The sequence below is a fragment of the Caloenas nicobarica genome, chromosome 10, assembly GCF_036013445.1.
Source record: "Caloenas nicobarica isolate bCalNic1 chromosome 10, bCalNic1.hap1, whole genome shotgun sequence".
In the NCBI taxonomy this organism is placed as follows: Eukaryota; Metazoa; Chordata; class Aves; order Columbiformes; family Columbidae; genus Caloenas; species Caloenas nicobarica.
In genome coordinates this window covers 3577773-3603785 of record NC_088254.1, presented here as the reverse complement: position 1 = coordinate 3603785, position 26013 = coordinate 3577773, and the positions used below count along the sequence as shown (strand labels likewise).

The 26013-nt window shown below is 55.8% G+C and overlaps 2 protein-coding genes across 4 annotated transcripts; one reads left to right on the top strand and one right to left on the bottom strand.

Annotated features, from left to right (window-relative positions):
- Window positions 1-8480: 8480 nt before the first annotated feature.
- Window positions 8481-10954, top strand: LOC135992464 (zona pellucida sperm-binding protein 3-like). Of its 2 annotated transcripts, none has more exons than XM_065641642.1 (9): window positions 8481-8831; window positions 9251-9369; window positions 9459-9562; window positions 9748-9925; window positions 10002-10122; window positions 10209-10300; window positions 10460-10596; window positions 10666-10755; window positions 10830-10954. In XM_065641642.1, exons 1-9 carry the CDS (start codon window positions 8481-8483, stop codon window positions 10952-10954), a joined length of 1317 nt encoding a protein of 438 aa, XP_065497714.1. The 2 variants fall into 2 exon arrangements, with proteins under 2 accessions (XP_065497714.1, XP_065497715.1); XM_065641643.1 differs by having other exon boundaries at window positions 10666-10759; window positions 10834-10954.
- A 1687-nt stretch (window positions 10955-12641) lies between these two features.
- Window positions 12642-21388, bottom strand: LOXL1 (lysyl oxidase like 1). Of its 2 annotated transcripts, none has more exons than XM_065642024.1 (7): window positions 19272-19304; window positions 15832-15940; window positions 14710-14847; window positions 14265-14421; window positions 14085-14180; window positions 13791-13906; window positions 12642-13416 (listed from the first exon to the last, which is right to left on the bottom strand). In XM_065642024.1, the coding sequence occupies exons 1-7, from the start codon at window positions 19291-19293 to the stop codon at window positions 13410-13412; spliced, it is 645 nt and encodes a 214-aa protein (XP_065498096.1). In that variant the 5' UTR covers window positions 19294-19304; the 3' UTR covers window positions 12642-13409. The 2 variants fall into 2 exon arrangements, with proteins under 2 accessions (XP_065498096.1, XP_065498095.1); XM_065642023.1 differs by lacking the exon at window positions 19272-19304 and adding an exon at window positions 20267-21388 and having other exon boundaries at window positions 12645-13416.
- Between the last annotated feature and the right edge of the window lie 4625 nt (window positions 21389-26013).

Sequence of the window (26013 nt, the reverse complement as noted above, 5' to 3'; positions counted from 1 at the left end):
CACAGCCTGGCGCTGGTGTTTGTGCTGGGGAAGGGAGAAATTCCCTTAGAGGTTATCGATGCTGGAATTCAAACTGCCCAGGGCAGCACAGAAGTGGGGAGGTAAAGTCAGGAGAGGCACCTCACATGGTGTTAAGTCTCAGAACTGCTGGTAATAATTCACTTTTCCTCCTTTGTAGTGCTCAGGCTTCCTCAGCTTCCCCACGTCCCCCAAACACAGGGCTCTGCTCAGTGTAAAATGCGCCCTGTGCAGGTACAGCCACAGGTGGCAGCTCATGGCTGCTGTCACCTGCCCCCCCCCAGCACAGGACTTGTGCTAAACAGGGCACGGGGACAGGTCTGTGTTTGGGCTGTAACAATCCTTGTTGGGGCTGGACTTGACCCATCTCTTGTGCTGGGCTGGCAGGGGCTGCACCTCAAGAGAGGGACCCCAATAATAAAATGCTTGAAGGGGAGCGGGTAGTTCCAAGCAATGTTAAGTGCTAAAGAAATGCTCTTAACCCTGGGTTCCCCATAGCATTAGTGTTTGTGACATTAAGTCTGTGACACAGGGGTTTGGTCTCAGCTCCAGCTTAAGCAGAGCCTGACCAGGGCCACAGAGCAGGAGAGCAGCACAAGTCCAGGTTGCAGGAATTACCCAAACCAGGTTCCAATTAGCAGAAACTTGCTTTTCTGAGGAAAAAAATGGCTTTCAGCTGTCACTTATCTTTTGTATGTTTTATTCTCTCGAACAAGCAGCTTTCCTGTTCCAAATGGCGTTATAAAAAAAAAGTCAAGGCAGCCCAGAGATTTGTTACTTTTTTGAGGTAATTAATTATGCTGAAAATATTTTTTGCCTTCTGTTTAGCTGAATGGGACAAGCTACCCTTTTTATTTAACAAATGTGAGTGTAAACATACATGGCATAGGAAGCATAAAGATGGACTTACGCAAATTGGAAAGAGTTCCTTTATTTTAGATGTAATCAAGCATGAACTAAATTCGGTTTAGTCAAATAAAAAGGATAACTTGTCCTATTCAACAAGTGAGTGTGAAAATGCAAGTTGTAGGGAAGTGTAAAGATTGATTCACCCAACTTGGAAAAGTTCCTTTTAAACTTTTTTAGATGTAATAGAAGATGAACTAAATTCAGTCTCAACATGTCTGTTTAGTTGAATGGGACAAGTTCTCTCTTATTTAAGGAGTGTGAGTGTAAACATACAAGGTGTAGGGAAGCGTAAAGATGGATTCACCCCTTTTGGAAAAAGTTCTTTTTAGATGTGATGGAGTATGAACTAAATTCAGGCTCATTGTGCCGGTGCCCACGCAGCGATATTGATGATAACGCTAGAGCAACAGGTGGGCTCTATGATCTTAGAGGTCTTTTGCACCCAAATGACTCTGTGGTTCTCTGACCGACCTCAGCAGCTCAGGATCAGAGTCCTCGAGCAGAGTCACCAAGCGCTCAGGAGCTGGAGCCGCCTCCAGCCAGAGGCCAGAGATAAAAATGGGGACAAAAGCGGCAAAAACGTCACCACAGAGCACCCTAAACATCACTGACCCTCACCCCCAGCACCCCTTTCTCTCCCCACAGCTTTTGTCCACAAGGATGCGCTTCCCCGGGTGCGTTCTCACAGAACCGACGTCCCGTGGGTCCGGCGGATCTTCGACACCCCCGAGGTGAGGGGGGGCAGCAGATCTTCTCAGTGCTGCCCCATTCCCCCTGCCTGGCACTGGGGGCCAGCTAGAAGAGCCCCCCCTCCCAGGGAGGCAGGAGCCCCCCAGTGCCAAGGCCCCGCTTTGTTCTTACCCCCACCCAGTGGTCCCAATCATAAGGGGCCCCCCCAGACCCCCACTCACAGCATGAAACCCACCCCCCACCTAAAAGAAAAATAATCTCTTCGAGATATGTTTTGGCCAGTCTTCTAGCACCCTAAACAACAACCAAAAAAACCCCCCCCATGCCCCAGGGCTCCTTCTTCCTCCTGTTATTGGTCCTCTTCTTCATCCAGGTACCTGTAAAAGAAAAACCACCTTAAACAAACAAAAAAGCCCACACACCTTAAAAAAAAACCACCACCAAAAACACACCTTAAAAATAAAAAAAAAACCAATACACACCTTAAAAAAAACCCCACAAACACCACACACACACAAAACAAACAAAAAAACCAAACCCACCAGAAATACAAAGACCAAAACGCTCACCAAGGGCACCAACCTCCAGGAACCTGAAAATAGTCACTCACCACATGCCTCCTTGTCCTTTGTGTTTTTCCTCTTCCTCGTCCAGACACCTGCAAGAACGGAAAAAAATAGTTAAGAAAAAAAATTAAAGAAAGAAAGTTAAACACAATAAAAAATAAAGAGACCAAATATTCACCAAGAGCACCAGCCTCTTCAGCTCCTGCATCCAGGAACCATTCCAAACAGCCAAACCCAATCACACTTTCCCCAGGGGCTCCAGCATCAGCAGGTCCCACCACCTGCAAATAAAACCAAATTTAAACACTAAACACAGCCCAGCCCTCAACTAAGGGGGCCCTGCACTCCAGCCCCCCCACCCAGGGAGACAAGCAGGTGACTCCCAAACAGGCACCCAACCTCCAAAACCACCAAACATCTCAAAAAAAGCCCAAAGCCCAGCCTTTAGTTATTTTCATGTTGCCCGGCTGTTTGTTTTCGCCATCATTATATTCTGCATATGTTCCTTTTAGCTGCAGTAACCCCCCCCAAAGCCAAGGGGGGCACCCCCAAAAAGGGCTGAAAACCCCCCCAAAAAAGCAGCAAACGCCAAAGCGGTGGCAAACTCCCCAAAAAAGGGCTGGCAAAAAAAATAAACCGACACTACAAAGAAAAGCCCAGCCCTAGACTGCAAACCACCTCTCCCCTTGGGGGACAACTAGGGAAACCCTCAACAGGCACCAATCCTGCAAAAAGGGGAAAAAGCCCACCCACCACTCACCCCAGTGCTCCTGCCTCTCCAGCCACCTGCACAAGAACAAAATCAGACCCCAAAACCCCCCACACCCTCACTAGGGGATGGCTGGCACTGCAGCTCCCCTTAGGGGACAACGGGGGCACAACGGGGACACCCCCGGCTCCAGCTGCCCCCCACTAACCCTCACACCAGGGCTCCCTCCTCTTCAGCAGCTGCTTCTGCCGGCACCTGCAACAACAAACAAGAAACTAAACCGAACACCTCCCAGAGCAAAGCCCAGCCCTTAGTTATTTTCATTTTGCCCTCCTGTTTGTGATCAAAATCATGTCATTGTGCGTATGTTCCTTCTAAGTGCAGCGACATCCCAAAGCCAAGGGCGGCACCCCCCAAAAAAAGGGGGCAGAAAACCCCATAAAAGGGAGGCAAACCCCCCCAAAAACCACCAAGCAAAGTGGCGGCAAACCCCCCAAAAAAGGGGGGCAAACCCTTAAGCGGTTTGCGAAAAAAATAAACACCCCCCCAGACCAAAGCCCAGCCCTTCGTTATTTTCATTTTGCCCTCCTGTTTGTTACCAGCATCATTACGTTGTGCATATGTTCCTTTTAACTGCAGCGGGGCGGCACCCCCCAAAAAGGGACAGCACCCCCCAAAAAGGGACAGCACCCCCCAAAAAGGGACGGACAACAGCCCCCAGACCAAAGCCCAGCGCTCACTGGGGTTGGGGGGGATGGACTGCAGCCGCCCCTAAAGCCCAAGGGACCCCGGCCCCCTCCCAAAGGGCACCCCAGACCCCCCCACTACCGCCCATGGGGGACACGCAACCACACGGGGTGGGGGGAAGCAGGAGCCGCTCCACCTGAAACCGCGGAGAAAACAGAGGAACAAAAATAAATCCAACTCCAGCTCGGCATCTCGCCCCCCACCCCGAACTCCCCGCAGCCCGAGGGAACCCCAAATACCTGCAAATAAAGCAAAATACATTTCAACTCCAAGCCCCGGAGTGCGCTGAGCCTCCAAGCCCCAGCACGGGATGGCGCTAAACCCGGGGAACCCCCCCCAGGGACATCCCCAAACCAGGGGGGGCTTCAGCCAGCGCCCACCTGGGGGGAACCCCCGCTCCCAGTGACTCCCAGTAGGAGCCCAGTCGCTCCCCGTAAGCAGCAGCGAACCCCAAACGAGCTCCCAATTACCCCCGATAGGCACCATAACCTCCCAGCAGCCCCCCCTAGAAGTGTTTAGGATCCGCCCCCCCGAGCGTCCCTGCCCACCCCCCCCAGCTGCGGCTCGTTGCTCCATCAGCGCAGCCGGTACCGCCCCGGGGGGGCTGCTCTGACTCGTCTTCTTTCCCCACCACAGCCCCGAAAATCGTGGAACTGTCCCGAAAAATGCCAGTTTTGGAGGGGCGGTGCCGTTGGCTGCTGGGATAACCGGGGGATTTTGGGGGCAGTTTGTAGTAAAGTGAAAGAGGATGTTGATCTTGGGAAACAGTGGTGGCGATTAAAGGATTGTGCTCGGTTGCTTTAATCGAGACTTTTTTAACCGAGTATGCTCGTCCTTTGAATATTCCATCTTAGCATCAAGCGCTTAATTATTTTTATTTTGCCCTCCTGTTTGTTTTCGCCATCGTTACATTGTGCACACATTCCTTTTAACTTGACATTTTCCTGTTGCTCAGGCATCTGAGCAAGACTGGAATCACGTCTGAATTCCTGGCGTGATGCTTCTCATGCATAATTGCACACAAAAGTAAAGAACGTCCAGCACTGATTGTGTCCTGCTATTGGAGACCAGCTGAGAAAGTTCTAACTTGATGGCAGTTTAAGACGATAATATGTATGCAAAGCTCTCCTACGTAGAAAGGGCAATAACTATTCTCAGTGTACGCCTGCCTTCTGTAGTATAAGTACATTATGTGTGCAGTTATTTTATTATCTTGTAGGAAAAGGCAGAATTTTTTGATAACAGAGTCTTGTTTACTGCTTGCATCTGATAACCCGATGTGGCTTCCAAGTTGGCATCTTGGTTTCTGTCACCCTTCTTTTTATACTTTCAAAAAACAATAGATAATGAGCCTTCACCTCTGTACCTGGTAAATTAGATTAGGGAGCCGGAAAGAAGAAAAAGTGTTTCAGTAAGGATAAAAGAACTTTTATTGGAACTAGAATGGCTTGGAACTAAAGAAATTGGTTAAAGTGCTTCCGTCCCTGCATAATACCCAAAGCAAAATGTAACCGTTATATACTCAATTTTCAGACTGGATTGGTAAGTAAGAAATTTTATCATCAATGCTGAAAAGATGTATCAACACAACCGTGTTCAAATTTTACCATGATGTGGGCAAATGTCCCCATTCAAGGGCCATAACCACCTCCTCACTTCTCCTTCCTCGGTGCAGGTCACTTGTGGACAATATTGGAAGTGGCCGCATTTGCTCCTGGTTTGGTCGTGGCGATCCTTGCTGTTTGGAGGAGCTCTGCCTGCCAGAACCCCAGCAACCCTCTCTAAGCCACTGCTTTCAACTTTTACATTCCATCCAATAAAAATAAAATAAAATAAATTAAAAAGATTGGAAGGACTGTGCGAGGCTCGGTGGGGGGAGTGGAGAAGCCTCCCTTGGTTTTCTTGTCTCTAGAAGTTGTGCTTTAGCCTCAAAACATTTTTACCTTTCGGTGGAGCTCCTTGGGTCAGCTCCGTGCTGGGAACTCTTTACTCAGCCAGCCAAGGGTTTAATGGAACTTGGAGCACTGTCCTCCAGCCCAAAGCTGCTTCTGGGAGAGAAAAACCAGCTTTGTTGGCGGAGGAAAGGAGAAATCCAGCTTTGCTGGCCATGGAAAGGAGCACAACCAGGCAGGAATTCCCGTCCCTGCCCCAAGGACTGTTTACACGTAGTTGGATGGAACGAGCCTTGGCTGCAATGGATAAACAGTCCTTGGGGCAGGGGTTGGAATTTCTGCCCCCACCTCCCGCCTCCTGAAAAGGGCCTGAGTCACATTTGTTTTATATATATATATATATATATATTTTTTTTTTTTTTTTTTTCCCGACCATTGCTGTGAAATTTGGGCTTTTCTGTAACGGCAAGATGTTCCTGCCCCAAACCCAAGACCTCTCCACGAGCTGGGAGAGGCTCTCGCTTCGGGCAACGGTGGGAACTGGACATTTTGGGATGCTGGGCTGGGGGAAAACAGACCTGTGAGGAGCCAGGGCTGGTTTTGCAGGGGCAGGAGGATTTCTGCAATCTCTTCGCCTGCTCCAGGGGAGCTGGGGCAGCTCTCCTGGTCACGGAGGACAGAGGAAAGCGGTGTCTTGCACGAGCTGGCGTGTATTTGTATGTGCTTCTGGCACCCCGGACACCCTCAGCCAGATGTCTCAAGCTGGACTTGAGACTTTGGGTCACCTAAACCGCTGTCGTATCCCTTCCCTTGCTCTCGGTTTGGCTGCTCCTGGAGAAGAAATATTTCCTCAGCCAACCTGAACCTCCCAGAGCACAAGTCGTGGCTGCTGACACGTGTTAAATCTTCACAGAACTGATTCCCTCTTGATCAGCATCTTCTCTAGATGTTCGGCGGCCTGACCGTCCCTTGGCACGTGTGCTCTGAGCAGGGACTTTCTCTCTGGTTTGCTGAGATGGACTTTGCTGTCCGATGAGAGATTTTTGATTTAAAACTTGATGTTATAAGGAAAAAAATGAGACGCGCTTTAAAGTCTCCTTTACACAATGGGGGAAAACCACTGGGTTTTTTCATCGTCTGGTGCCCTGGGACTTTCTGCTCTCTGCCTCCTTCAAAAAAATGAGTTCCTGCTCTTTCCCAGTTGTGCTGGTCCATTGCCAATATCGTGCTTGGAATAAAAGCAGGGCAGTTGGTCCTCACAAGGGCTAACCTGGGAGCAGAAATCCCCTTTTTCATAGAAAAACGCCTCCTTTCCTCTGACCCTGGGCACGTTTCTCCATCTGGGATTCACCTCTCCTAATTTAAGCTGCGTAAAACAAGGTGACCCGTCCAAGGGATTTATTGTCCTTGCTGGGATCAAGTCGTGGTACCCAGAGACCCAGGACCCGACGCCGGAGCTGGCCCCTGATCTGCGTCTCTCCAGGATGTGATGGGGTGAAATGGGGCGTCTCCAAGGGTCCTTGGAGCCAAGGACGCGGCTGAGTGGTGATGCTCTCGCAACCGCTTATTTACTGATTCAGCATCACCCACTGCCCTTATCTCCCTGACGCACGGGGCTCAGCCCGCTGGAATCCCTGGCATTTCTACGCAAGCGCCAGCCTCAAGGTATTTGAAACACGAAGGAGAAGTCCTGGGCACACTGACAGCAGCGGAGATGGGGCATCAGCTCCCGGGGGAAGGGCAAACTTCACACAGGGTGGGTTTTGGGGATGACAAGTCAGGCACAAGCCAGTCTCAGTTCCAAATCCGCTGGGATTTCTGCTAAGAGTGGGCTGGCTGACATCTGCCCCCAAAACTTTCTGTTTCTTTTCATTTTCCCAGAAATGGCTTAGCAGCTCGGGCTCAAACATCCAAAACAGAGGCTTTCTACTGTCCCTAAGGATTGCCAGGGACATCCCGAAAGACAGAGAGGGGTCTGGGCTACGAAATGATGCACCCCTCAGATGGAGCCAATGGGATGCTGGCAGAGCCCTGGCAGGGAAAAAGAGGTGAAGACACTCAAAAGAAGGGACAGAAACTCTAATAATGAGGCTTGAAAACACAGAGGGTTCGTTTTTAAGCAGTTTTCCCTGTTCTCCAGCTGTGAGGAGCTGGGGAGCCGGGCAATGCCCAGCCCCGCTCATGGCGGGTAGGATCCAAACTGGGATCCCCAAGCCCGGTTCCTCGAAGGCAACAAAACAAACACAAGCCAAAGACGTGGAAGAAAGCAGAGATTGAAAAAGCAAAGTTGCGGCTCTGCAGCTGACGACCTCAGTGCCAAGGATGATGCAGGGGTTGTTGGGCCCCGGCTGAGAACGGCCGCGCTCGTGTCAGTGGTGACGAGGCTCCATCAGCGGCTCAGCGGTGACCGAACATCCCCGCAGAGGAGCTGCGGGACGCTGAGAGCCCCGGTTTGGGCTGGAGTTGGGAGCACGGGGGCTCCCAGCCCCCCGCAGCGCACCAGCATCCGAACAGAAAACCAAAGTCCCGGGGCGGGCGGTGGCACCAGGGAGGGCTGGTCCCCACGGAGGGGACGGGAAGAGCCGGGCCTGGGGTCACCCACCCACTCTCCCCACTCCTGTCACCTCCCCGGCAGCCTTGAAAAGCCCCTTATCACCTTAGAACCTAAACAAGCCACTTTGTACCCGTCTCCTCGGCTCCGGCTTCTGCCGAGTTTTCTAAACAACTTCCCCAAAGAGGCTGACGAGGATGTTTTTTCCCTCGCCCGGGAACAGGGGGTCCCGGCACCCCGGAAATGCCTAGGTCGTGCCTCCCCTCTCCCGCACCCCGAGGGCTGGCCTTTGGGTGCCATTGGTCCCCAAACGGGCGCCCAGGGGCGGACATAAAGGATATAAAGGCTGGAGGAGCAGCCCTGGCTCTCTGTGCCGGGGTTTGCTGGAAGACAGAGGGATGGGACCCGAAAGCAGCTTGATCCTCGCTCTTCTCTGCTGGGCGGCGGGCGAGGTGGCTGCTTACCCGCCCTGGGATTTCTCCTGGGGGGCACAGGCAGACCCCCACGCCTGGTCTTGGGCGGAGGATCCTCAATCTCGCGCCGTCTCGGCCAATCGCCCGGTGTGGGTGCAGTGCCAGGAGGCTCAGCTGGTGGTGACGGTGCACAGGGACCTCTTCGGCACCGGCCGCCTGGCCAACCCGGCCGACCTGACGCTGGGGCCGGCGGCGTGCAAGCATTCCTCGCTCAACCCTGCCCAAAACACCGTCACCTTCACCGCTGGCCTCCACGAGTGCGGCAGCATCGTGCAGGTAAGAGCTTCTCCCCCTCGGTGCTTCCTCAGCCCCGGGATCCCCTCCCAGAGCAGCTCCAGGCTCCTGTGCCGTATACACACAGCACCACCGAGGAACATCCTAGGGGAAGGACAGGCAGGTATTTCCCCCAAACCAGAGGTTTTTTCCCCAAAAATGCTTTGCCCTTTCAGCTGGAGGCACACCGATGGTGCAAAGCCCCCACGTCAGCCCCGTTTTGCTCCTGTTTTGGCCCATTAAGAAGTTTAACATGCTGAGAATAGAGCAGGCTCCTTCTCCATTCCCATTTCCCCGGCTTTTTCCCCCTTTCTTCGGGTTTCCCCAGCATTTCCCAGTTGGGATAGGACAGTTATGTGGCTTGGTGGTGGTGGGAGGTGGGGGTCGCCTTACCGCTGGCTTCTCAACTCTTTTCTGCCCAGATCACACCCAATTCCCTCATCTACCGCACGCTCCTCAACTATGACCCCAGCCCTGCCAGCAACCCCGTCATCATCCGCAGCAACCCCGCCATCATCCCCATCGAGTGCCACTACCCCCGGTAAGGGCTCCCCGGCCACAGTACCCTCCAGCCTGGTCCCTGGGGACCAGCACAGGGCTGGGTCGTGATGCCCAGTGATCTTTGCCCAGGAGGGAGAACGTGAGCAGCAACGCCATCCGCCCCACCTGGGCTCCCTTCAGCTCCACACTGTCGGCGGAGGAGAGGCTGATGTTCTCCCTGCGCCTCATGAACGGTAGGTGGGAACCTTCCCGACCCGCCAGTGGGGGTTTTTCCACCTTTTTCCCAATGTGGAGGAGCTCAGGGACCCAGCAACCCACTAGGAAAGCCAACTCACTCCATGGCGAATTCCTGCTTTTGGGCTCTGGTCCCACGGGAGCTCGGGGACGGCTGGAGCATCACCCCACTGCTGCCTTGCAGAGGACTGGAGCGCCGAGAGACCCTTCACCGGTTTCCAGCTGGGTGACGTCCTCAACATCCAAGCGGAGGTGGGCGCCGAGAGCCACGTGCCGCTGCGGTTGTTCGTGGACAGCTGCGTGGCCGCCCTGAGCCCCGGCACCGATTCCTCACCCCACTACGCCATCATCGACTTCAACGGGTGAGCCCCGGGGACCCGATGGTGGCGGCACTTGGGACTAACCTGGATGCTGATCCTCCGCCCTGTCCCACCCCAGGTGCCTGGTTGATGGAAGGTCAGATGACACCAGCTCTGCCTTCGTCACCCCCCGGCCCCGGGAGGACATCCTGCGTTTCAAGATTGATGTGTTCAGGTTCACGGGGGATGTCAGGAACCTGGTAAGGCTGTGTGTCCCCTGCGCCAGCCCCGAACCAAGCCAGTGTCCCCTACAAGCGTGTCCCCATCTCTCCTGCGCTCCCCACAGATCTACATCACCTGCCACCTGAAGGTGACCCCAGCAGACCAAGCCCCAGACCCCCTGAACAAGGCTTGCTCTTTCAACAAAGCCAGAAACACGTGAGTAACCGCTGTACCAGGATGGGGCAGGTCCTCAGCAGCATCCTGCAGCCCCAGCGTGGCGTGGGGATGCATCACAGACCGAGACTTGGAGGTGACGACTGCTCCGTGGGTGCCAGCGGGGGGGTCTATGGTGAAAATGCTCCCACTCTGTTCTAGATGGGCACCCGTGGAAGGCACCCGGGACATCTGCAGCTGCTGCGAGACGGGCAACTGCGAGTCCCCCGCTCTTTCCCGGAGGCTCAACCCCATGGAGCGATGGCCCAGCCGCCGCTTCCGCCGCCACGATGCCAACGGTAAGGTCCCCGCGGGGACGGAGGGGACACCTCGGGCTTGCATGAGCCTCATTGCTCCTTCCTCCCCAGGGAAAGAGGCTGAAGCTGACGTGGTCATTGGCCCTGTGCTCCTCTCAAGGGACCCGGGCACCGTAGGAGAGCGGCAGGAGGGAGGTCAGGGTGAGTCCCTGCTGACTGTGGCCTCATGACATGGCCCCGGTGACGAGTGCTAACAGCTCCCCTTGGTTTTGCAGGCAGGGTGACGGCAGTGCCCAGCGTGGGGACAGCGCTGATCTGCGTGGTGGCCGGTGTGGGGCTGGCCGGGGCAGTGCTGGCTGTTGGTGTGGGGCGCAGGAGGTGCGCCCGTGGCTCGGCATGAATGTGGGGTGAGAGCTGAATAAAGCCTGGGAACGATAAACTGTGTCCATGCTGCTGCCTCTGTGATGGCACCTTGGGGACATGCCTGGGCTGGGTGTCCTGCCAGCAAGGGACCGCCCATCCATGTGGCCATGGGGGTGCTGGAGCCCCCCGGCTCCCGGGGGGGGTCCCCCACATCCTCACGTGGGATTCAGCCCTCCCTGGTGCTCAGTTCCAGGGTTGTCCCGCTGACTCTGCGCGGGTGACACCGGGGACAGTCCCCTGGCCCTAAAGGACCCGCTCCCGCGCTCTCGGCCCGGATCACCCGCGCTCCGCGGCTGGCCAATCCCCGCTTGAGACTGCGGGCGGCCCCGCCAATCCCGGCCCGCTCAGGCGCGCCCCGCCCACCTTCCCTCGGCCCAATCCCGACCCGCTCTTTCAATCCGGCCCCGCCCCACCCTCTCCGAGCGGACCAATCCCGGCTTGCTCTTTCAATCCGGCCCCGCCCCACCCTCTCCGAGCGGACCAATCCCGGCTTGCTCTTTCAATCCGGCCCGACTGCCGCCCGGCTCTCCGGTCCCGCCGCTCTCGTTCCCCGGAGGCCCCGATCCCGCCGCTCTGCAGAGCAACAGGGGACCCGGCCCCGCTGTCGTAGCCAGGGGATGGCGGGCGGGTGGGGTTCCGCAGCGAGGCCGCTCCCGGGTTCCCGTTCCAGCCCCTAGAGCCGGGAAGCACCGGATGTCCCAGCGACCCCGCGCCGCCGAGACCGCCTGGGCCGGAGTAGGAAGAAAGGGCCGAATGGGGCTCCCCGTGACCGGAGCGGCGGTGGGATAGAGTCCGCAGGGAGAGCGGGGCGGGGGACCGGGGAGCGGGGCGTGACCGGATTGAAAGGACGGGCCGGGATTGGGTGGATTGGAGACGGGATGGTGAGGGCCGGTGACCGGATTGGGCCTAGCAGAGAGAGCAGGGATTGGGTGGAGCGCAGATGGGCGGGGGCAGCGGCGGACCGGGATTGGTGGGGCCGAGCGCTGTCCCGGGCCGGGATTGGCGGGCGGTGGAGCCGCTGCGGTCCGTGCCCGGCGGGGTAGCGGGGCCCCGTCCCGCCGGCTGCTCCCCGCTTGGGTCGGGCAGCGGCGGCCGAGCGGGTCCGGGGGCTTTCGGGGGCGGTGAGGGGCGGGTGGGCTGGGGGGCGGGGGGGTCGGGGCGCGGCCGGGCTGCAGCTTAAATAATAACAGTTTTATTATTATATTCAGTTACATAATTAGTTTTTATTACATTACCCTAAACGTCATATGTAATAATAAATTCTGTGTAATAAAGCCCGAGGCTGGCTCCTCGCTGTGGGAGGTGCCCCCAGTTCATAAGCACTTTTTACCCCCAACCCGGGCCCGGGACTGCGAGTGGGTGCGCTCCCCCTCCCCCTGTCACACCGGGGGGTTGCCATCCCCAATGCGACCTTATGAACAGCCCCCGGGCCCCCCAGCCCCTCCGGGCGGGACGGCGGCACCAGGGACCCGGCCCCGGACCGGCTCCTTCCCGGTCCCCACGCCGCTTGTCCCCGGAACCCCCCGCCCCAGGGCCCGGGCGGCCCTTCTGCGCTGTGCCCTTTGCTCCCCAGCACCGCGGATTGAAGGACAACGTGAAAAAACCTCCGGGTTTCCCCCAGGTCCCCTCCCGGGAGGGCTCCCCATCCCCTTGGTGGCCCCGGGACATCCCTCGGTGGGCTGGCGCGGTGGCAGCGTAGCCTCAGTTAAACGCTGAACCCCTCCAAAGCAAAGTGTTTTAATGATTTCTGGTTGTAAAGCTCGTGAAAATAATAATATTAATAATAACAACAACAGTAAAACAAGACTTCCAGTCATCTCAAAGGGCTCCCAGACCTCCTCCCCGTTTTCAAAAGCTGCACAGACGGAGCGAACCCCCCGTTAAGGCGACAGGATTTCCAGCACCTTTGGTCCCAAAAATAACTGGAGCATCCCGGCGTAGCAGCCTCCTTAAGAAGAGCGGTTGAACATCCCTGCCAGGGCAGCACCTCCAAATTTGGGCTGTCTTCTTCCCTCCTGGGGAGGTGGCATCACCGGAGACACCCCACCCCCCCCAAAAATGCAGAAGGGGTTAATACAGAGCTCTCTATTGCTAATATGCAATTTACATCATTTATACAGTATTTACGCCCCCCTGTCTTTATTCCAGCTAAAACTCAGCATCAGTTTCCCTCAGGAAATTGGAAAAAAAAAAATAAAAACACAAAAAACAAAGGTTAAAGAAAAGTTAAGTATAAAAAAATATTTCAAAGAGTCATTCTCGCTTCCTCGCCTTTTAACGTGAAGAAATGTTTGGGGTTTTTTTTTGGGGGGGGGGGGCTCTTGAGGAGCTGCTGATGGGGTCTCCGGTGGGACAGAGGAACCAGCTCAGGCACTTTCTCGAGAGGGGGGACAGAGGCTGGGGCAGGTGACGTCCCTCTGGCCCTGCTCCCATCAAGATCTGAAAGAAGACAAAAAAAGAAGAAATCCCAGGATTTGGGGAATTCTTAAGAAATTTGGGGATTCTTAAGAAGACATTTCAAACCATTAACTCAAAGGTGGAGGGGGGGCAGAGTTTCTTTTGAAACTCAGCTTCGTTCTCCCTGGAATAACAAGGGAATTCAATATAAATACCCCAAAGGGAGCCAGACACCAAACCCCAGCTCCACCGCTGGCCAAATCCAGCTTTTTTTTTTTTTGGATGCTCACGGAGAAAACCCGGGTGAAAGGGAGGAAAAAAGGAACTAAACAGCTCAGGTCCGCCCCCCATCTCTGGTTTTTTTGTTTTGTTTTGCCAGGCGAAGGACAGAGAAAGACAGATGGACGGCTCCTTACTGGGAAATCTTGCAGTTTGTCGTGGAGACGTAGCGCCCAGTGTAGTGGATGTTGCACCTCACCACGTTGTTGGTGAAGTCCGACTCCAGGACGATGTATTTGGGGTTCACTTGAACCTAAAAACGAGGGAAAGGGAAGCAAAACCACCCCAAAAAATTAGTAAGAGGGGGGACAAACAGCGCCTAAGTCAAAGGGACAGCACCGAAAAAGGTGCGTGAGCCCAAAACTGACAATTGAGATCCCAAACCCACCCCCAAATTGGTCAAGTTTGCCCCTAAAAAGCTCCCCCACCACCTTTAAGACGTAATTCCCCGGCTGCACATCCGTGATATCGATCCACTGGCAGTCGATGTCGGCGTTGTAGGTGTCGTAGCAGCCCGGGCTCAAGCCCTGTGGGGAGAAAAAGGGGGTTCAGGGTGTGTTTGAGGGGGGGCGAACCCCACCGAGCCCTTCGAGCATCCCCCAAAAAGCCACCTGGGTGTGGGCCGTGCAGGCGTAACGCTTCAGGTTGCCGAAATCGCAGGTGGTGTCCTCCAGGCAGAAGCTGGCTTTGTGTCCCTCGGCCACCTTCCTCCCCGTGGTGGCATCCAGCAGGTCGTAGTGGCTGAACTCGTCCATGCTGTGATAGTGCCTGGGGGGGACACAGTCAGGGTGACCCCTCCAAACGGCACCGTCCCCTTCCCAGGTGTGATTTTGGGGGCTCCCCATCAATCCTGGGTCTACCCCAGCTTGCCAGCTCCGTCCTTGGGGACATTAATTGCAACAGCTTGGTGGCTTTAGGGACATAGATGTGAAATGAGGTGATACCCTCCCCAAGGACCTCAAAGCAAAGCCACAAAAAAGGGGGAAATGCCATTAAAAAAGCCTTAACAACCGTCGTGAAAGGGAGGGCTGGTGGGGGGGACATGGGGACACTCACTGGTGACAGCTGTGCCACTCCCAGCTGTGCCGGGGCCGGCTGGGCAGAAAGTCGGCTGTGCCCTGGTTCTTCACCCGCTGGGGGAACCGCAGGAGCACCCGCACGTCGTAGTCGGTGGTTTCGGCGGTGTAGGCCGTGCTGGGGACACCGAGGACAGTCAAGGCCAATGTCCCCCCCTGCCCTCAGACCCAGCCCCGAGGGACAGGAGCCCCCCAGGCACAGGGGTCAGCTCTGGCACCCCCGGGAGGAAAATCCCCAGCGAGTGTCTGCAGGGAGAGGTTCCTCCGGGGGAAAGGAGAGGATGAAAGGTCCCCTGCCTTGCAGCACCTGACAGACACCTTCCCTTTTTTTCCTTTTCCTTTTCATTTTCCCTTTCTTTTCCTCTTCCCTTCTCCTCTCCTTTCTCCCTCCTCTCCTTCATCCTTCTTCCCCTTCCTTCTTCCCTTTCCCCTTTCCTTCTCCTCCTTCCCTTTTCTTCCCTTTCCTCTTCCCTTTTCTCCTCCATCCTTCTCCTCCTTCCCTTTTCTTCCCTTTCCTCTTCCCTTTTCTCCTCCATCCTTCTCCTCCTTCCCTTTTCTTCCCTTTCCTCTTCCCTTTTCTCCTCCATCCTCCTCCTGCTTCCCTTTTCTTCCCTTTCCTCTTCCCTTTTCTCCTCCATCCTTCTCCTCCTTCCCTTTTCTTCCCTTTCCTCTTCCCTTTTCTCCTCCATCCTCCTCCTGCTTCCCTTTTCTTCCCTTTCCTCTTCCCTTTTCTCCTCCATCCTTCTCCTCCTTCCCTTTTCTTCCCTTTCCTCTTCCCTTTTCTCCTCCATCCTTCTCCTCCTTCCCTTTTCTTCCCTTTCCTCTTCCCTTTTCTCCTCCATCCTCCTCCTCCTTTCCTTTTCTTCCCTTTCCTCTTCCCTTTTCTCCTCCATCCTTCTCCTCCTCCCCCACTTCTCTTCCCTTTCCCCTTCCCTTCCCCTCTCCTCCATCCTCCTCCTCCTCCCACCAGAACATCCTCTGTTCCCCCCCAACGCACCCCCTTGACCCAGGACCCCCCTTTCTCCCTCTCTGTCCCCATCTCCCCAGGACCCCCTTCTGTCCCCCCGTGTCCCCATGTCCCCCCCGTCGTGGCTGTCCCTACCTGGCCAGGCACTTCTCCTCGGCGGCGCAGCGCAGCGAGTACAGGTGAGCTCGCTGCACGTAGGTGGACGCTTGCACATAGTTGGGGTCCGGCACCAAGTCGGGGAGACCTGCCGGGAGGATGGGGGACAGCCCTGAGGGCTTGGGGACAGGACCTGGGGACAGGGTCTGGCTTGGGGACACTGGCCCCAGGCTGGAGGCAGCCAGCCCTGACCTCGTGGGGAAGGTTTGCTTTGGTCACCGCCACGTTGTTTTAATTTTCTGCTGCAGATGGAAAATCCTCCCTTCCCCTCCCCTTCCCCCCCAGCTCCTGCTGGCAAACCCCAACCTCCCGTTTTCCTCCAGCCCGATTGCTCAACCCTCCGGGAAGCGATTCCACCCGGCCGTGCCCACCCACCCTGCCAGGGGTTACTGGGGTCCCCCTGAGCCCCCCCAGCTCCCACCCCTCCAGCTGCCAGCGACCAGGGGGTGACACAACAGCCCGAAAACAGGGGTTCCTATTTCCTGCCCTGTTTCCTGGTTTTCACCCCAAACCTAGCCAGCTGCAGGGCCGGGCGGGGGCTGCCTCGCTTTCCAAAAGCATTACAGAGCCCAGCTGCAGCCCGAGCTCCCACCCCAGCAACGCCCTCGCACACCTCCCCTTCCCAAAGGCTCCTCCAAGCCGGAGAGCATCCTCACATCTGTCCCGGGGTGGGGGGATGCTCCCCAGGCACTCCGTGCCTCAGTTTCCCTCTGCAAAGTCAAGCCTTGCTCTGCAACAACCTCTGCTTGGGAGCTTTCGTTCCTGCAAGCTCGCCAGCCTGTCCTCATCCTCATCTTCATTCCCAGCGTTATCCTCGTCTATATCCCCATCTCCATCGTCATCTTCATCCTTATCCCCATCCTCATTCCCACCTCCATCCCCATCCCTATCCTCACCCTCATTCCCATCCTTATTGTCATCCTCATTCTCATAACCATCCTCATCTTCGCCCCTATCCTCACCGCTCATCCTCATCCCCATCTGTATCCTTCATCCCCATCCTCATCCTCGTCTACAACCCTGTCTTCATCCCCATTTTCATCCCCATCCCCACCCTTGTTCCCATCTCAATTCTCGTCTCCATCCTTCATCCCCATCCCCACCCTTGTTCCCATCTCAATTCTCATCTCCATCCTTCATCCACAACTTCATTTTCATTTTCATCCCCATCCTCGTCCTCATTCCCATCCCTATCCTCATCTTCATCCCCGTCCCTCATCCTCATCCCTCACCTCCTTTCAAGGGACCAAGGGGCTCCACACCAACTCCTCCCTTTATACCCAGACAGTTCCCAGCACATTTCCTTTTTCCCCTCCTATTTTTTTAGCCTTATTTTCCCTTTTTTAATTTTTTTTTTTTTTTTTTCCGTGGGCAAAAAGAACAATGCCTTCTTGTTTCTGGGCCTGCCTTCCCTCGAGGGATCACGTCACTCCGTTGGAGCTCGTTTCCTGCCCGGCTCGCTTGGTCATCGCTGCTGATGTAATACCCAGGGGGGGCCATGCACACCAGGGGGGAAAAGCTTGGAAAGACTTTCCCCCAATCCTCAAAAAAATTAATAATTAAAAAAGCAACAGAGAAAAGCCCCTGGGCCCCCGGCGTGTTGCGAGAGGAACATTTGTCATCATTTATAAAACAGCTTTTCCTCCCCACTGTTGTTTATAATAAATTCTTGGACGTTCCAGAGAGAAACCTGACCCCTTTACCAACGGGGAGGTTTATTTTTCCCCCTATGACGGAGCTCGCCCTGCACGGCCCCGTTGTTATTGTAGGGTCTTACGCCTGATTTTCAGCTCAGAACCCGGCAGCGAAGGGTCAAATCTCAAGCGCCGGCACCGTTGGGGTTAATAGGATGGCAGGATCCAGCCTCACCACCCTCCAAATGTCCCCTTGTCCCAGCAGGACACTAAACTGTCCCCATCCGGGGCTAGCCAAATCCTGCTCCTTTTTGCTGAGCCAGCACTTTCCCACCTCCTTCAAGCCAGGGGTCTGGCAGCCCCTTCCACCCCGGTATCGCCTCTGAAAAGGGACAACCACAGCAAGAAAATGTTTGTTTTTCCTCCTCCGCCCCTCAGCCTGCCCCAGGGAGCTGCCAGAGAAGATTTCCTCCTTCTTCACCGTGAAAATTCGAATAATAAAAAAAAGGCAGGCTCGCTCCCCGCCGCGCTGTTTGTGCAGGTGTGCGGGGCTTAGCCGAAAAAACCTCGGCTCCGACGGTTTTCCCAGGAGGCGGCTGCTTCAGGGACAGGCCAAGTGGGTGGCTGTGAGCAGCGGGGACATTGGGGACAGCCCCAAGTGACTGAGATTCAGCCCTTCACCCCCCGCATCCCGCAGCATCCCTCCTCCCGCATGCCTCCATCCCATCCCAGCCTCGCTGGATCTGCTCGGGACCCCCGGCTGCTTGTTAAGCGCCTGAAGAGAGCAACAAAACTCAACCCAAACCCACAAAAGAGAGACTTTCCTGGCAAGATCGTCATCTCCTGGCCCATCCATGGGTGACAGCATCCTCAGGTGCCACCACGACTCAAGTCGGTACCAAAGTCCCCATCACCCCATGAGATTTCCAAAACCTCCACCGTGGCCTGGCTACCTACAGATTTAGGGCTAAAAACCATTTCAACTCTCATCTTCCAAGATATTTTCACCAGCTGCTTTGGATGGAGGGAGGTGGACGACTCACGACGCTCACGCAAGCCCCAGTAAAGCTCCTGTAAAAGCCGGTGGGGATCTAATTGCTTAATTAACCCCCCAGATGCCCCAGCGAGGGGCCGGGAATGCCGCACATTCCTGACGGAGCCGGGCGGGATTAGAAGGCTCTTAAAGAGTTTAGACGCATAATTAACCTCTGATTTGGCTTTAGAAAGTGTTGTGCTCAATTAAGAAACCTGCCTGAAGGGTGGCCCAGCAGGTGACAAGCTTGGGGGGAAGGAGGTTGTGACCCCCAGGGAGGTGACAGAGGCCTCAGAGAGCCACCTCCCTGGGTTCGGATGAACTTTATTCCCTTTTTTAGATTTATGAAGGAAAAATGCGAAGAAGGAGGCTGAGGCCTCCTCTACCAAGGGGTGGATGTCCCGCTGATGGGCTCGTTGGCCAACAAGGGTTGTCCACCCACCCGCGGGCACCCTGATTCCCCTGGCAGAGCCATGGGCAGCATCACCTCCTGGCCCAGCTTCCAGGGATCCTCGAAGGACACAGCCTTTGCCAAAGGGATGAGATAAGCTTGGCAGGCATCTTCCCATTTCCCTCTGTCACCTTGGGTCACCTGCAGGGCAGCCGTCCCCAGAAACGTGGGACTGCCAGCATCCCTCATCCCTGCATCCCTCATCCCTTAACCCTGCATACCTAGCCTCTGCATCCCTCATTCTTGCATCCCTTATCCTTTCGTCCCTCACCCCCGCATCCCTCATCCTTTCATCCCTCACCCCTGCATTCCGTATCCCTCATCCCTTCATCCCTCATCCCTTCATCCCTCGCCCGGCAGGAGCGGTTGCTCCTGGCGAGGCGGGCAGAGATCCGGATGAAGATCCTCTCCACACAACTCCTGTCCCCGAGCTCTTTCCCACACATCAGCAAGGCCGGCCAGACCTCGGGCTGACCCAGCCCGGCTGCTCTCGCTGTGTTTACTCGCTCGCACGCAACGAGGCAGGGGTGGGACAAATGCTTCCCCCAGCACGAACCCTCTGGGACGGGATTTTCTCAGAAACCAGGGATGGGGCTGGATGGGTTCTGGGGTCAGACGGGTCAGAGGCTCCAGCTGAGATGGGTTTCCCAAGGGACAGGCAGGGAACAGATCCCCCAGGCTGCTGCTCCTCACATCCTCCAGCCTTGCTTCCAATTTCACCAGGGAGCAAAAAAAAAACAAACCACTCTTGGCAAGCCTCAGCCAAAAGCCACAAGATTTCATCAGGATCGGGGTCAGTAGGACATGAAATGACGGTGGCCCTGCTGCGACCTTGGTCCCCTGCCGCGGCCCCGATGCGGCTGGCACAGGGGGGTGATGGGGGCGATCGGATCCACCCGTGAACCGAGCGTGTCCCGGCGCAGGGCACAGGGCCAGGATGCCCCAGGACACGGCGCAGACCCGCCCCATGAGCACAGCATCCCCCTCAGTCCCACAGCACAGACCCATCCTGAGCCCAGACTCCACCGGGACTTGCTCCTTTGCACCACTTCCCTTTCCTCCTCGCTTTTCACCACCACCACCATCATTCGCAAAATACAGTGTCTCCAACAACTCCTTGGTGGCCCCTTGGCCACATTTGTCCCCATAGCACCAGGGCAGCATCCTTGGCACCAGACACTGGTGCAGAGGACTCTGCTCTTAGGGATGCCCTTCCTCCTGGGTAGCAAAGCACCCAGGGCACTGTCCCACCCCCACGGGAGCTGCCACCCGCGCCAGGATGCCCCTCAGACTCACCCCGTCCGCCATGGCTGGGCCTGTAGACGCTGCCCACGCTGACCCGGGCTTGGTTATCGGGGACGGCTTGCGGCATTTCGGGGCTCCTGGCAGGCAGGTAGGGCTCGGGGCGAGGAACCGCGTAAGGCTCCAGCGCCCGAAAAGGCGGTTGTGGCTCATAGGGGGGGTACTGGCCCCTGTACCCCGTCCCGGCGGGAGCTTGCAGGTTATCGGTCGATGCGATGCCGGGTTGCTGGTTGGCGTACGTGTCCGGGCCGTTCTGCTCCGGCGAAGCCCCCGTGTCGTGATACAAACTATGGGAGTAGCGACGGTCCAGCCCATCAACCGGCTGGGGGGCGGCGGGCACGTAGGGGCGTTCGGCCGCCGGGTAGTAACCTTGGGCTCTATAGGGGCTCTGCTCCTCCCCGTAGTCCTCGTAGCGGGCGCGGGGTTGGAAGGGGTACACCACGCTGGCACCCGCCGCCGCCGCCGCCACGGCCGCCCCGCCGGTGCCGGTGCTGCGGTAATAGGCGTACGTCTCATCGTACCCCCGGGGTGCCTCGTAGGGCTCGTACTGGGGGGCGAAGGGGAACTGGGGGTACGCGGGCTGCCCGACGGCGGCGTAGGCGAAGGACGAGGCTGAGGACGAGGAGGAAGGTTGGCGGGAGCGGCCGGCGGGCCGTACCCGTTGCGAAGCGCTACTGTCGCCCACCGGTCCCTCCCGCCAGTTTTCGGGCACCTGCCCGAAGCCGAAGGGATGTCGCGTTTGTCCCCGCACCGTCTCGGAACCCGGGCGCGGCGGTACCGCCGCCGCCTGCCGCCGGACGCTCCCCGTTCCTCCGGTCACCGCTCCCGCCAACATCAACCGGTTCCCTCCGGGTCTCTCCTGCCCCGCCGGGACGTACTCAGCGCCGGTGTTGAGCAAACTATAAACGCGGCCGTTGTTCTCCCACTGGATCAGCTGCCTCCAGGGCTGCCCGCCGCCCGCCGGCTCCTGCCCGCCCGCCAGCAGGCACAGCCCGCAGCCCAGCGCTGCCCACAGCCCCCACGCTCCCCGCCGGGCCATCCCGTCTCCCCAGCCCCGGTGCGGCGGCTCCCGGGGCGGGCGGAGCGGCCGCGCTCCCCGGCGGCGGCGGCGGGAGGGAAGCGGGGCCGGGCGGGGGGGGGGGGGTGGAAGCGGCGCCGCCGGGTCCTAAGAACCGCCTCCAGCACCGATCCTGCCCCCCAGCAGCCGGGAGGAGGGGCTGAGGGTGCTGCAAAATCCATCCGCTCTGGATTTAAAAAAAAAAAAAAAAAAAAAAAGAAGAAAAAAACCCAAACAAACAAAAAACAAACCGACAAAAAAACCAAACCACAAACGAACAAAAAACCCCAAGCAAAAACAAACAAAACAAAAAACCCGAAACAAACAAAAAAAACCCAAACCGACAAAAAAACCCCAAACAAAAAAACCCCCAAACCGACAAAAACCCCCAAACAAACAAAAAACCCCAAACAAACAAAAAACCCCCAAACAAACAAAAAAACCCCAAACAAACAAAAAAACCCCAAACAAACAAAAAAACCCCAAACAAACAAAAAACAAACAAAAAACCCCCACCCCTCCCGAAACAAACAAACAAAACACCCCCCCCCCCAAAACCTGAAACAAACAAAAAAAACCCCAAACCGACAAAAAAACCCAAACAAAAAAACCCCCAAACTGACAAAAAACCCAAACAAAAAAACCCACCCCCCCCACGAAACAAACAAACAAAACAAAACAACCCCCCCCAAAACCTGAAACAAACAAAAAAAAACCCCAAACTGACAAAAAAACCCAAACAAACAAAAAAACCCCCAAACAAAAAAACACCAAACCGACAAAAAAACCCAAACAAAACAACCCCCCAAAACCCCACAAAACAAATGAACAAAAAAACCAAAACCAACCCCCCCCCCCAAAACCTGAAACAAACAAAAAAACCCAAACCGACAAAAAAAACCCAAAAAACAAAACAAGAAAAAAATAAAAAGAAACAATCAAACAAAAAAAACCCCAAACCAACGAAAAACCCCAAACAAAAACAACCACCAACAACAAAAAATCTAAAACTTCTGCTTTTTACACGTTTGGTTTTTTTTTTCTTAGCCCCAGCGCATGCACAGCTTCAATATTCGGGTTGAATTCCGTGTGTTTCAGTGTTATACAATGGCCTCGAAATAGGGGTTGGGCTTGCAGAAAGCATTTGATGGGCCAACGCGATGCGATCCTGCGCCGCTGCTGGGAAGGAAGGACCCTGTTTTCCCCCAAAAAGGGACCCAGATTCCCGGTAGTGACTGTCCCACGCGGAGCCCTGATGCAAGGGTGAGGGCCTGGACAAGCACCTTGACTCCCTCACAAAAGCTCTTGGTAGGTCTCAGAGGGGAAGCTGCCAAAAAAACCCTGAAGCTTTCCCCCAAGTTTACCTCTCTGTGATGATTTGGGGTTTTTTCCCCTTGGTATTATAGCTCAAGTGAGGCCGGATCCTGCACAAAATCTTAACAAGCCCCAGTGAGGAATAAAACCAGAGACTGGTTGGTAAGCCAGGGCTGGAAATAATAAACTAAAAGAGAAAACCTGAGAAGTGAATCCGGGGGGTCCCCCAACCCTGCTGCCAGCTGGATCCAGCCCCTGCAAACCCCAAATCCACCACGGCACCGGGGCCATGGCCCTGGATCGCTCCTCCACATCACTGAATGAAAGGTCTGTGCAAACAGAGCACCAGGGCCTCACCATCTCTTCTTTCCTGGGGACCCCCTGAACGCCCCCCCCATGCATTTTAACAGCTCCCCAACCCCAGTCTGGCATCCACAGGGACATCTCGGGGCAGAAATGAGGCTGGGAAAAACATCTCAGCATCCTTCCTTTTGTTTTCCACCCTGGGGAAACTGAGGCACACCCCAAAAGCAGGAGCGGGCACCCCACCCCCTGCCACCCGCCTTGTCCCTGGAGCTGTCCTTGTGCCACCCGGCACTTTTCTGTTGCTTTAAGTCCCGGCCGTAGGGACGTTGTGCTTTCCACGTGTAGATTTTTCCTTTTCCCCTTTTTCAACCCCCCTCCTGCCGCTTTCACTCCCAGCCCAAACACCGAGGACAGAGCCAGGAGGACGCCGGGGCCAAAACCAGCCCGACCACAGGGCATCCCAGCACCGAGCCTTCTCGGAGGGGCTAAATTTCCCCCGTGGGACCCCGCAGTTCCTTGCATCCCCCAATATTTCTTTGCTTTCCCTTGCTCCTGCCCGCGCTCCTCCCTTCTCCCCGCAGGGACTGGAAATACCAGAGTTGATGTAATAGGCAGTGTGGCGCTGGCCAGGAAGGAGAGCCTGGCCTAAACCTCCTCCTCCCACAGCCCCACGGCCGCCTGTCCTGAGTGGGGACAAGCACACGGGGGGCCGGCCGGGGGTCACTCCCCTCCGCATCGCCCCAGCCCTGAGCACAGCCAGGATTTTTGGGGGAGGACTTGGTGTGATATAGGGGGGGGGATACATGCAGCAGGGACAGGGTTACCCCCACCCCAGCGGGGATGGAGGGATGATGGGGGGGTTCCCGATACGTTTTGTTCAAAGATGGGGGTCCTGGACCCCCTCCAACTCGCCAGAGCATGAGATGCCACCAGGATGTGGTGGCAGAGGGGACAGGCAGGGGCTGTCACCCCCATAACCCTTAAGGGGGAGATTAAGGACACATAGGGTACCAACCCGCATCCCCACAGGGGTTCAGCATCCCCAGAGAGGCTGCAGGAAGGGGGTGGCCAGAGGCCATCTGTCCCAAAGCAGGACCCTGGGCCACCAAGATATGACACAAGGGGCCATTTCCCGCTGTATTGGGGGGTCCTACCCCCACTAGATGGTGCCAGCAGCCCACGCTTGCGGTGTCACCACACCTACGGTGACAGCAGTGGGGACAGCCACCCCTGCAGTGGCTTCTGCCACCCCAGCCCCACAAAAACCCCGTCCCGAGGTGGGGTGGGAAAAGGGGACACAGGGGCTGGACCCCATGAACAATTTTGTCCTCCTTTCTTTTTAAAAGGACCCCAAAAGGGATGGGCGTGGGTGCCCGTAGGGGATTTGCGGGGTGGCTCCCAAAAGGAAGATGAGCTGAAGCCACGGTGCTGGGGAAACTGAGGCAGCGCTGGCCTGGGCCAAATCCCGGGCACAACTTCAGTGCCTCCACCCCCCCTGCTGGGCTCGACCCCCAAATTTCAAGTTAACCCCTCAACCTAGTCCATTCTGCTTTCCTTTCGCAGGCATAATTACCGATACAGTTAATTCATTTCATCCCCAAGTGATTAAATTACTTAGCAACTTAATTACCTAAAGAGTGGTTTTCCGTTACTATTATTTTTAGGCAATTTGGGTTAACTAGTCATGTGAGTAATTGGGTGTCACCTTATTGAATTAAAGGGGACCATGTTGTCACCGTGCGCCACAGTGGCACAAAGGTGCCTCTGACTCGGTCCATATCAAACTCGCCCAAAAGCTCATTCCCAGGATTTTCCTGTCTCCTTTTAAATCCTTTTCAACATGGATTTACTGGCACTGACTTGATTTTTCAAGACAACCACGGGAGGGAAAGCTGGGGAGAGAAAAAGAGGGATTTAACTTCACCTGAATCTCTGGTTTATTGCCCCAAAACAGGTTGGTTTTGGGAACGGCAGCCTTTTCCCACAAGCGACTTTTATTTATGGCAGAAATCCCCTTCTTTTCTCCAGTTCCCACCACACCAAGGCCCACCAAGCCCCAAGATCAAGGTCAGCATCTCCCATTCCATCAACCTCTGTGCTATGGGGACGAGTGGATGGCACCAAGGCCTCTCAGCTAACTCGGTGGCAGAGGAAAAGGACAGCCTCGTCTCCCGCCCTTGCTATTAATTTTGCCCCCCAAATCAGCCCAATTTAGAGATTCTGCAGCCTCACCGGTCAAGGAAACCTGCTCATGCCTTCGCAAGTTTCAGGGAAACTGAGGCACAGGGTACGCTGGGACCTGAGCAAATCCCACCTGGTGTTTTGGCGTCCGTCAGCAGCCGGAGGAGCTGGCAGTCAAGGAAACCTGGGGAGCATCCTTTTTCCTCCATGAATTTATCCGGTGATGGGATCCTGCAGGCAGAAACTCCAAAGCTGGGCTTGTACAAGCTCTTTCCTTCCTAGAGCCGATATTGAGGGAGAAAAGCCAGGAGACGGGGAAAAAAGACGTGATCTGGGATAATAAAGCTAAAAATCAAGCTTGGAGTGAGGTGGCTCCTCTCCTCCTTCCTCCCCAACCTGGGCAACACCACAAATCAAGCAAAATTCCAGAGCAATTACAAGGAGAAAGCTATGGGATGGGGCAGGGAGGTCCCAGAGATGACTGGGGGGGCTCTGCAAGGGATGGGGGTCCCTCCCCAAACCCCTGCTTTCCTCACTTGCTTTATGGTTTCCCGTATGTTTGCAACCTCACAGCACTCCTGGCTTTCTATACCAACATTCCTCTATCACATTTAGCAATTAAAGGTGATTTTCTTTCCCCTCCGTGTTCTTAACGGAGCTTATAATTAACTCGCTTCTGATTCTCAGCCCTGCTTGCGCGCCGGCCTCAGCAGAGATGTCAGCAAAGCGCTTTGATAACATCGCCTCCGGGTTTTTTTATAGCTTTGGAAGTTTCTTTTCCCAAAGGATGCGAAAGCGAGTGTCCCCAGGAGATGCTGTCCCTCCGCATCCAGCCCGCGGGGACATCCCCAGGCAGATGAAGCTGTCAGCATCCATGGCTTCA